General features: G+C 35.2%; 2 protein-coding genes across 3 annotated transcripts; one reads left to right on the top strand and one right to left on the bottom strand.

The window, feature by feature from the left end:
- Positions 1 to 1,762: 1,762 nt before the first annotated feature.
- LOC116171069 (coiled-coil and C2 domain-containing protein 1-like) lies at positions 1,763 to 8,695 on the bottom strand. 2 transcript variants are annotated; one of them, XM_031487725.1, is made up of 7 exons: positions 8,456 to 8,695; positions 8,160 to 8,409; positions 6,544 to 7,750; positions 5,293 to 5,698; positions 5,091 to 5,242; positions 2,493 to 2,616; positions 1,763 to 2,115 (listed from the first exon to the last, which is right to left on the bottom strand). In XM_031487725.1, the coding sequence occupies exons 1-7, from the start codon at positions 8,501 to 8,503 to the stop codon at positions 1,996 to 1,998; spliced, it is 2,307 nt and encodes a 768-aa protein (XP_031343585.1). In that variant the 5' UTR covers positions 8,504 to 8,695; the 3' UTR covers positions 1,763 to 1,995. The 2 variants fall into 2 exon arrangements, with proteins under 2 accessions (XP_031343585.1, XP_031343586.1); XM_031487726.1 differs by having other exon boundaries at positions 2,493 to 2,583; positions 8,456 to 8,692.
- A 473-nt stretch (positions 8,696 to 9,168) lies between these two features.
- Positions 9,169 to 10,291, top strand: LOC116172019 (deoxynucleoside kinase-like). The gene is made up of 4 exons (XM_031489104.1): positions 9,169 to 9,554; positions 9,607 to 9,740; positions 9,784 to 9,902; positions 9,954 to 10,291. The coding sequence occupies exons 1-4, from the start codon at positions 9,384 to 9,386 to the stop codon at positions 10,208 to 10,210; spliced, it is 681 nt and encodes a 226-aa protein (XP_031344964.1). The 5' UTR covers positions 9,169 to 9,383; the 3' UTR covers positions 10,211 to 10,291.
- The last annotated feature ends 1,202 nt before the right edge of the window (positions 10,292 to 11,493 follow it).

Raw genomic sequence — 11,493 nt, 5'->3', positions numbered from 1 at the left:
TCAACTTGACAGATTTTGAGTGTATTTTATATGTGTTTTGGGTGTAATATTCCTATTTACCCGTTTTAACAGAGCGAGATTGCGACAATTTGTGTTACTCCTTACGGAATTAACAGAAATTATTATTCAGGTAAGTTGCTAAACGAAATATATCGATTTGTTGTCATAACCTCTAAAGCAGGCTACTCCTTACTGGACCCTTTACAAGCACTTGTATTTGTTCAAAGTACCTGTAAGAAGCTCAAATATGACCTACACGCTACCTGGTACGTAAGTACGGTAAGTGTTTATCGTGAAAAAATACAATTAGTTTGTATTTCAGGTATTCTAGCACGGACATGTCAAATCGATTTTCTGAAGGAACTTTTCAACTTATTCCCAAGAGTTCATGGTACGGGAATTTGAAGTCTATGGGGCTCCCCTCTTTAAAAGCTTCGTACCTAGACCCACTGGAGTAGCGACTGGCTTAAAGTCTGCCATTCTGAATCACACCTGGTCGTTGATATAACCTCGCTGATGCGCAGCGATTTACTGTCCTTTTACCGAAATTAAGTGCTCAAGCGTGTGCTTCACCTCGACCTCTTTCGACAGAAGTTCACCAATTTCGGAGATCTCGATGGAAAACACATTATGATACAGTTACCAATTTACAGCGTTCCGAATTTTAAAGTCAAATAAAAATGTTATTATCCATTTTTGTAAATCAAAAAAATATATGTACAATTGTAAGCTGCCTAAGTATCTTTCTTCTATATTAAAACCGCCAAGGCGAAACACAGGAGAGAGGAAAATGCCATTTTTCAAGAGCAACAAGACGCCATTAAAACTTACATCGGCCCACCGATTGACTTTCGAACAACGTTGCCAAACTTCTCAGCATGGCTTGTAATTATAGACGGCTGTGACTGCATCTAGCACGAAAGTGACAAGTGCCTGTGACAGATGACGCAAGTTATAAATGACATTCACCTGCAATATTGCCAAGTCGTTATGTCATCTGAATGGTTCTAGGAGCTGATTGGTCGGGCTTATTACGTCACAGAGCCCGCCACAATCATATCGTGTTGAATAAACCTTTAAAACCGCACATGTTCATTATTTTTTTGCTAATCAGCCTCTATTTTTAAATAAACTTTTACTGTCCAAAAAAATGTTTTATGGTTTCAGTACACGCTTATTAAATTAGAACTGCGGAATTCAACTATACTGTAAACCCCCATTAAGAGAACAAAAATGTTTCCCATGGCAAACTCTGTTTTTACTACTCTTAATAATGTAAAAAGTTGTGTATCATGTTTATTTGTCAAAGTAAGTACAATGAACCTTATATCATTGTAAACTGAAAAAATGCACTTTTTAAAAATGTCACAGCCAACTATGATTACCTACCATTTAAAAAAATGTAAGTTTGCGTTATAACTCGAAAATTATAAAAGAAGAAGAAATATTAATAAATGTACCTTACTAAGCGGAAAAAATCTACAATTTTTGTTCTTTACATATTTCTGTATTTCTAATACTAACGATTCTACAACAGTTAAATGAAAAATCACTAAATCTGTTTTTTGCTCATATCTAGTAAACTGTGGATTTTTTAAAAAACAAAAGCATATCTTGGATAAACTCTTAAAACTACAACTCTTTCCTCATTTAACCGAATCTCTATGTCTTACGGTTTCCGAGATCCTAATGCTTAAAATAAAAAAAACTCACCCTGTACATTGTTTATATACAAAAATTCGTAAACAATTAAAGGAACAAAGCTAAATAATCAATTTAATCAAAACAACAACGTTACAAAATATTCATGACATATTGTAGTAATACCTGGATGTGAAAAGTGTAGGTAATTACTTGCAGCAAGCAAGCAAGCGTCAACATCAGCAGTTAAATATGTATATTACAAATATAAATAACAAGTTAAAAAATATTTTATATACCTATATATAACATATTTAAATATGTTACTTATAACATGACAGTATCACATAAGCGTTAATGATCTAAAACAAGCCATTTTTCTGAAAGCTGTTCAATTTGTCTTGTAACTAGAGGATCACGAACTCGCAATCGTACTTCCAGTTTCCCTCCTACCTTTTTCCTTCCATCCACCAGCTGCAATTTAATAAATACTACTAAAATGTGACACCAACTAGTGATTCTCCTATAGTAACAAATTTTAGCCAAACTATTTTCTATTTGGCATTTAATTTGTTCTAAGTATAGCCATACTACGTTCACAACTCCAGATGCAGTAGTATGGGGTCTTATGGACGAAATGCCTCTTTTACTAATTTGCATAATTCTTCAATAACGCTATCCGTGTTCCTCATCGCAATGATACCAAACTGACATATGCTGAGCCGTGTCTGAATGAAGCCATAATCTTATCTCCTTGTCACGTTCGTTAATAAGTTTGGCGAGCATATGGTGTATGTCCGTAAGCATCATACCGCATCTGGAGGCGGGAACCCCCTATAGTGAATACTTACATCAAAACTTTCGTGAAGTTCACACCGAGTTTCCAAAGGTTGAAGTTTAACAGTGACGGTTCCTAGGAGTGTGTCGCCACGAAAAAATCCACTGAAACAGCAAGCCCAATCGCTAGCAATACAGCTAGCATACCAAAAAAAATTGTTGCGTATGACTTATGGACCATTTATTAGGTATATTCCATATTCAACGTTAATCACATTTTGAATTTAAACAAAAAGAAAAATTGTTGAATATGTAACATAATTGATAGTGTCAGTATTGCATAATTAGATTTTGCTCGAAGCAAGCAAAATAGAATATATATGATCAAGTGACACAAAAAATAAAAATAACACATCAACTCAACGAAACATTACTGAATAAGTTAGAGACTTTACCTTGGAAGTTGCTTGTATGAAAATCCGCCTCCAATAATATTAAACAACATTTAGAGATATCAAATAGCCCATAAGACATTTGGAAAACTAAGTGAAATTAAAATTTGTTAGATGTAATCACCACCCCCAAAATTAGCAATATTGCAGACTAAAACAAATGCAAGCAACGTTGTGTAATTGATACTCCAAATGCAAAGTTAGTTAGGTCCCAATTATTAATTAATTTTTTACTCGTTTTAATTGTGACACTCCAAAAATGTATTATGGTGATTCACCGAATCACACAAAGAGCAAGCAAGGTAATAAATTAAAGATATAAAAGATACTGATCACAAATCAGCGCATGCAGTGTAAAAAAAAGAGCACCATGATCAGAATAAATGGATTCATTATGAATGAAAAGAAAATAAAGGGTACAGATTACAGGAAAAGACACAATTTGCCAATTGTGCGTTGGAAAATGTATTATTTATTAAAAATTCAGAAATGACAACCAACATTAGTGACCTATGAATGTAGTTTTTATGTGGTCAGTATAGTAGCAAGCAGCAAATGATATAGATTGTTAGAAATATTGAGATTTAAAAGAATTACAAAGATTAAAAGAATCAGAAAAAAAAAACTAAAATGGCATTGGGAAGGCTGAAGCATAGTGTAAAAAATAGACCACCAACAGCAACAATATATAAAAAGTGTCATAATAATAATAATAATAACGTAATTAATCCATATTTGGTCAAGCAAGTAATGTCTTACTAACTTGCTAAAAAATATCGACATATGATCTCAAACCTCTTCAACAAGATCAAGGTCCCCTCTTTTTGTAAAAGGATGTTCAGATCCAGATCAATTTTAATCATTGATGTCTATAAACATTATGTCAAATGATGATTTAGATGTATGCTGGCAAATAAATTAATACAAGCAATGCTAAAAAAGCGCAAGAAATGCCAAACATACATTTAGCGTTAATAAAATTGGGCCTACAAAAAACATGGTAGACAGTTACCTACGTATGGCGTAACCCTAAATACCTATGTAAAATTTGGGAAGTAGAAGTTTATCCAAAATGTTTCGTTTGGAAAGATGCCTTCTAAATTCCAAGATGTGTGTTACTTTACCTAGATATAGGGTTGTATCAGATAAAAATCTTTTGAATTATGTATTTGAGGAAAAAATTTTATTCCTGATCACAAAAACGTTAATCGTGTTGTAATAGGCAAATGGTTAAAAATTTTAGGCAGTACCAATGTTAGACAAAAATATGTACAGGGTGTCCTATTAATAAAGGTCACAGGACATATCTATGGAACCGTTAATTGCACAGCTTGGGTAAAAAAATAGTCTAGGAGGAAACGCTGGAAATAATTTTCAAGTTCCTAGGTTTGCCGCTAGAGGGCGTACGATTCATAATTCACATAAAGTAGAAAAACGATGTTTTTCCTAGAATATACCCAACAAACATGCATAAAAAAGACATACATCGCAATCTTGTATAAATTTTGCTTCATTTTGATGCAGGAGAAAATCTCTTTAAGGAGTTGAATGTAATTTTGGTTTAGGTGAACCGATTTTCACAAAATCTCATTCTTATTGGAAAGAGCTCTCTTCTTGTAATCAGATTTTACATAAATAGTCTTTTTAGTAAACGTGATGAGTGGTAGAGGGCGCGGTTTGACATTAATTAAAACTTTATAGGTTTTCTTAAAATAATCAAATGGAACGATATAATTTTTATATGATATTATCAAATAAGATGGAACTGAAAATATCAGTGAAAACCGCATTTTGATCTGGTTCCTAAACAGTGATTTAAATTGCAATATTTATCCATGTTGCCTTTGAAACAAAAGAACCATTGGCACGCAAAAACTACTAGGTTTAGTTTATCATTATATGGGCTACTGTTGCAAAGAAAAATGTAAATTGATCATTTTCAGATACATAGTTCCTAGGAAATACATTTTGGACCTTATTATATGGGATAAATATAATTATGGTGTCACCTAACTTTTGTTACGTATTTTACATTTTATATAGAGTTGCAAAAGTAAGTAATTAATACAAAAAAAACTTAATCATCTGCTGTCTTATTAAATACAATGATGTTGCAATTTTAAAATAAAAAAACAAACCCAAATGAACTACAATTGGGCACAAATGCATTTAATTTGCAGCACATAGCAAACAAAAAGCCGGAGCAGCATGCTTACTTACCCTTTAGAATACACTTCCAACTTCACACTCTGCCTCTTGAACACTCGAAGACATGGCCTGGCCGTCCTTTGTATTGGTAATGTGAACGTTTCATCATATTGAGGATTATTGGTATCTTTAACTACTGCAGTTTTGTTTCTAACAGGTTCTTCCTACAAAATCAATCATAAAAATTGAAAACATCAAATTTGAAAGAGAAAACCTGTGGAAACGGAAACTCAAACTTAACGTATGTGTCGATACTGTCCGGATTGCTGCAATTGTAATTAATACCCCTAAGAATAGTTAACTGTAGGTCGTTGTCGTTCAGTTCCGTAAAACTTTTAACAATTGAGAAATTTTTCGTCTCGTAATGAAACTTAGGCAGTTGACTAGTGTGTTTTCGTTTAGCTATTCGAATTATATCTAAATCTCGCGTGACGCTCAACGCCAAATGCTCAAAACGGTTCATGCCGGCAACGTCTCCGATCGCCTTGTTATGGTCTCTAGTGCTTAGTGCCATCTTCAATTGTTTCGTTAGCTGCTGCTCAAGTCGTGTGAGAATATCCAAATGTTCGGGATCGATCTCGCCTCCTTCTTCAACTTCTTCGGCCAAAACAACTCCATATCTACAAATAATATGAATTCTTAATCAATCATTTTCTGATGCTGAGATATAGGCGAGCAAATTATACAATCCGTCACAGACAGTTATAGGACTACACAAGTTTTTTTGAAAAAATTGCTAATTATACAGGGTGGTGACTTGCGTAACGCATCATAGGGATTTCAATGTAAAATTCATAACATGCGATTATTGGCTCCCCAAATTATTTTAGAGCAAAAATGTATTAGTTTTTTGTAGAAAAAAATTTTTTACGCCAATTATAAAGACGGAAAATTGGAAAAATAAAACCCGCATCTTTTTTAATAATCTGCGATGCCATGGAATTTTATAAATTTAGTCAATTTAAGAAAAAACTATAAATATCTGTCATCAATAAATTTGTATCTCAGTGTTGTTTTTCCTTTAAGAAATTGTGTAAATGCGTAATTCTGGTTTAAATTTTATCGCTTTTGTAATTTATTCAATTTAAATAAGGTGTTAGAAGTAAGACACATCTGGTCGTTTGTGATAAGGAGCTTATCAGGCGAAAATTAATTAACGCACGTGTTTTATCGCAGTTAAGAGATAACGAAAAGATAAGGTGTTAAGCCAGACACAGACTTGTCTTAAGACTTACGTGTGTGATTTTTCACAACAGAGGATGAGGCTTTGTTCACAGTTTTTGTGTAGATTTTGCGGGTAAATATTTCGGAAATTATTCCAAGAAAATTCTTCCGATTTTGAAAAAAAATTCAAATTTTTGAAATTATTGGAGGTGTAACTACCAAAAGAAGCATTTTAATTTTTTTGACATAACTGATTGTTTCACTCTATATAATATTATCATATTATGTACTAGTTACTCACTCTTCATCCAGTTGTGATTTAACAGAAGGAGGCACTGGCAATGTTGCGATATCAACAGGCAGCCCTCCCTGCGCTGCATCAATCAACGGATCAAATCCTTTTGCAGTTCTTAAATATTCCTTTGCCTGCTCCAACTCGCCCTTTTTCTTCGCGTTCAAAGCGGCGTCTTTAAACTCCTTCTGCCTCGCTTTCAACATCTCAACTTGTTTGTCAATTCGCGACAGCGCCGAGTTCTTTTTGACAATTTTCGGCTGCGACGGCGAAGGCTTTGGCGCCACGACTCTCTCTGGTACTTGCGGTTTTGGGGGTTCGACAGGTTTTGCCGCCGCCGGTACCGGAATTGGACCGTATCCTGGAGGTGTGGGTAATTCGTCAACCGGAACCGGTTTTCCGGCATTGTGAAGCTTAATGGCATCTTGAAATTGTTTGACAATTCGGCCCATCCTTCTCGCTTTACTCGCATTTCCCTGTTCCTTGGCGGATTCCTCTTGCTTTTGGTATACTTCTAATCGCTGTTGTAGGGCTTCCCCAACAGATGATGCTGTAATCAGAGCGGGTTTGGGTGAATCTTCTGTGGGTTCTTCCGCCGAATCACTTCGTTTCTGCACTTCACTTTCCTCACGAGCCACCTCTTCGGCCGGTGGTCCTGGCATTAGGCTCAAATCAACAGGCTGTCCACTTTCCACAGCTTTGATCACTAATTCAAACTGCTTTGCAGTCTTAATAAACTTCATCGCAAGTTCACCATTTCCCCCTCTTTTTGCTTGCAATGCAGCCATTTTATATTCATCTTTACGACTATTTAATAACTTTAATAATTCCTCATTTTCGGGACTTAGGCCCGATGGAGAAATTTCTGGCGAAGGCTGTTCTACAGGAGGGGGCGCCTCAAAATCAATAAGAGGACTTGTAGGAGCAGGCCTTGTAGGTTGAGCTTGTTCATTTTCAACAGGTTTAGGCTTAACGGTAACAGCAACCTCGGGTGGAATATCGTCACGATTTATGCCACGCCCACCACTTGCTTGTTTTATGAGATCCTTCAATGTTTTAATACCACGCCCCAACCTCCTCACTCGACTCGTTTCTCCTGACTGTGTGGCATTTGCTTCTGCAGTTTCGTACATTTTTAAACGACTTTGTAAAAGTGGCATGATATCAGTCTGAGGTTCTGGTGATTTAGGTGTTGGATCAGGCTCAGGTTCATCTCCTACACAGAACAGAATTACATATTAAAAATATATTTATACTGGATTCTTTGATTTCAAAGAAGTAGAGAAGCTGTAACTGAACCCTAGCTGAAGCCTATTCAGAGATTAAGATCTATTTCTTATTTTTTTTTATTTAAGAGGAGGGGGGTCAAGTTAGGTTAAATCGTTGGGATAGACCGTGCAAACTGGTACAGTATACTATGAAATTACGAAGAATAGATTAGAGAAACAATTGAAAATCACCATCAAATAGCTCGCTCTTAATAGTAGCACATGTTTAGAGAAAACTGCATGGAAATATCACATCTCGTTTACAAGTTACCTACATAAGTTATTTAAACAATGGTGCATGGTTGTTATTCAGGAAGGGTCGTTTTAGATGTGCAACCCTATAATACTTGCACCCACCTGTAATTTGGCTTAATTCGTTCAATAAATCTGGATCATCATCATCTCCCGATAATTCTTCATCTGAAGGAATATCACGCAGACTTGCGGCTATCATCACATCTAGATTAGCTACAGGAGCTGGCTTCTTACGCTGTGCCCGTTTCTGTTTACCGCCTGCCAAAGCGAGCAGCTCAGCTTCTAAATCGCTATCGTTACCATCATCGTCATTGTCACCATTGTCCATTGATGGGATACCAAATATTCCATACTAAAACTCAATTTTTACCATACAAGCTACAAAAATCACAATTTACCTGCGAAAGATCTCTGTTGGAGCGATCACGTTTAGTTTTTGCAGACATGACCAATATCTAATTTTCCGAAAAGGTTACCTTGAATCTAGACTGACAATATTATGGATAATTATCTTATCAGCAAAACTTTCTTAAAATAAACAATGACGAATAATTTTAAAAACAGCTGATTGTGGGGTGGGCGTTCCCAACGTTAATGACGTTACTATGACGTACAAACGTAACGATTTGTCACTAAAAACCCAACGATTTGTTTGGGCAATGCCGTTAGTATAATATTCTGGTATACTTAATAAATAAATAATTTGATGGCTATTTATCACAAATAATTTTTGTATATATGCTATTTATGTATACAAAAAATGAATTAAAAAAAGTGACACATTCCAGTGGCGTAGCATAGCCGTGTTGCATTTTACCTACTGTCCAGGTCCATTAGACCTACACTTCGAAAGAATATGTGATTTGACAATCCAAAAAAAATTACCTCATTGAAATAAAGGTTACCTATTGTATCTCACTTTGAGAAATGAAAATTGGGGAACAAGGTCGCGATTTAAATCCACCTGGCCCATTATCACTTAAATTTGACAACTTCCTACGTTTATCCGTGTGGTATTACTGTAACATCCCTAATTTAATTGAACATTAAAATAATCCAATTATTATTATTATTAAATTATATTTCATTAATCTAATTAGTTACAATGCGTCGTTGTAGTTCTAAGTTCACTCTACACTCAAATAGAGAACATTTAAAAATTTATAACATAACCAAAAAATTCTATCTATCATAACGGTTATGGAATTATAGCGGGAATTTTACCGCCTAATTTTCACCACATCCACTACATTCCATTGTTGATGCATTTCCCACGATAAAGTGTAGTCGTTTTTTACATATTGTGTTGTGATCCACTTTTCCAAAATGGAAAGCAAGAGGATAAAATTGACGCATTCCCCTTTTACTGTTTTGGTTGAGGGCAATATCGGAAGTGGGAAGACAACATTCCTTAATTATTTTAAACAGTATAACAACATATGTACTTTAGCAGAGCCGATTGAGTTGTGGAAAAATTGTGGTGGATATAACCTTTTGGTAAGTCGATTTGTTCACTTTGTTGACTGTCATCTGTTACTTTATTACGTAGTCCCACTTGTACGAAGACCGAGAACGTTGGGGATTTACATTTCAATCGTATGTACAACTCACCATGTTACAACAACATACGTTCAAGACTGATTGTGCTATAAAGCTAATGGAGCGATCAATCTACAGTGCAAGGTATGTAAGACTAAAGAAGGTAATTAATTGTATGACTAATTAGGTACTGCTTTGTGGAAAAAATGATTCGTGATAGCGTGTTACCAGCACCATCTGCCTCGGTTATTGACGAGTGGTTCAAATGGGCCACCTCAAGTGCGATGTGTGACGTTGATCTAATCAGTGGGTATAACTGGTTTTTGTGATTGAAACTTTAACAATTTCATTTTACAGTATATTTGAGAGCATCACCTGAAGTCGTTTATAAACGGATGCGCGAAAGAAATCGTCAAGAGGAAAAGACTGTTCAGTTGGAGTATTTACATGAAATGCATGAGATGCATGAAAATTGGTTGTACTATAAGACCATGTTTACCTGTCCAGCACCAGTTTTAGTGGTTAATGGAGACTTGGATAAGTCTGTAATTGTGGAAGAATACCAAAAAGTGACGCCAAGTATTTTTAATAAATGTTTAAGTGTGCCTTCTTAAAATGTTTATAAACATAAACTAAAAATAATATATTATAATCAGAGTTTTTATTAAGATGAATTAAAAGTATTTTACATTAAACTTGTGCAAATATTTAATTAAACTTATAGCCAAGAAAGGTACAGATCATTGGTACTGCAAAACTTATTTTTCCTGTTATTGGAATAGATCTGTTTTCGTTTAAGTGAACGTAGGGGTAATGACAATGTATGTTCAGTTTTAAGAAAGTTGTACAGAGTGAGCAACAAAGATTGAAGCGTGCCGCTTCAGCTAAATTGGCAATGTGCCGCTCATAGCATATGCTGATTTGATACGAAATACGAATAGACGCACGTCACTGTGACAGCGCAGAACGTCATTTTCGTATACAACTCCATACAAAGAAGGTAGTTTTGATATTAATAGGAACAAGCGGTGATGACGCACGCTTCAATCATTGTTGCTCACACTGTATATAATTCCTACTGAACTTGCAGGTCTGTAGCTAATTGTATTGTATGAGGAACACAATAGGCTTTCTATGGTACAGCAAATGCAGGGCAATAGGGATTTTGGCTATGAAAGTTGTTAAGAGAGAGGAACGTGGGTTATTTGTTCTGTTTTAAAAGTGTAATTACAGCCAGTCGGTACTTAATAGTTGTTTTATTACTTATTTCTCGACTTCTCGTAGTAATCATCAATCTTCGTATGTCATGTCTCAATTTGATATTTACATTTTGCATAAAATGCTGATATTTGGTTATTGCCAATAAATAAGGTATTCATTATTCATTGGTTATTACAGTATGGTGTGCTCAAGCTTTTGTTTATTCTGAATCATGTTATTTTGTACAGGCGGTTATGCCTTTATATTATTTTATTGCGTACCTATATATCTATGTATTCACATAGAATTGTATTACCTAAGTATATGATGTTGCCTTGAATGTTCGACTAAACGTTTCCTCCTTGGAGGTAGTACCTAATACAGTTCCGATTCTTGACTGTACCTATGTTGCTTCCTCATCTCGTGCGGACCACACAACTCTTGTGTCCACGCAATACGAGAATAGGGACCCTCTCATTAATTTTTCTTCGTTTTAGCGTTGAGTGATTAATTACTCAATAACTCAATGGGTTTAGTACATAGAAGGATGCCAAGGTGTATAAGTGTTCGCTATATTGCAACAAGAAATGCTTTGACGCCGACGTGCAGTATTGGACTGTAATAACAATTTGGGGGAGTATTCACATTTTATACTCAACTGGCGATTTGCAGCACCACATTTAAGTAGCGCGAAGCG

This window comes from Photinus pyralis, unplaced genomic scaffold (genome assembly GCF_008802855.1).
Source record: "Photinus pyralis isolate 1611_PpyrPB1 unplaced genomic scaffold, Ppyr1.3 Ppyr1.4_LG5, whole genome shotgun sequence".
NCBI lineage: Eukaryota > Metazoa > Arthropoda > Insecta > Coleoptera > Lampyridae > Photinus > Photinus pyralis.
This window is presented reverse-complemented; position numbering and strand designations above follow the sequence as displayed.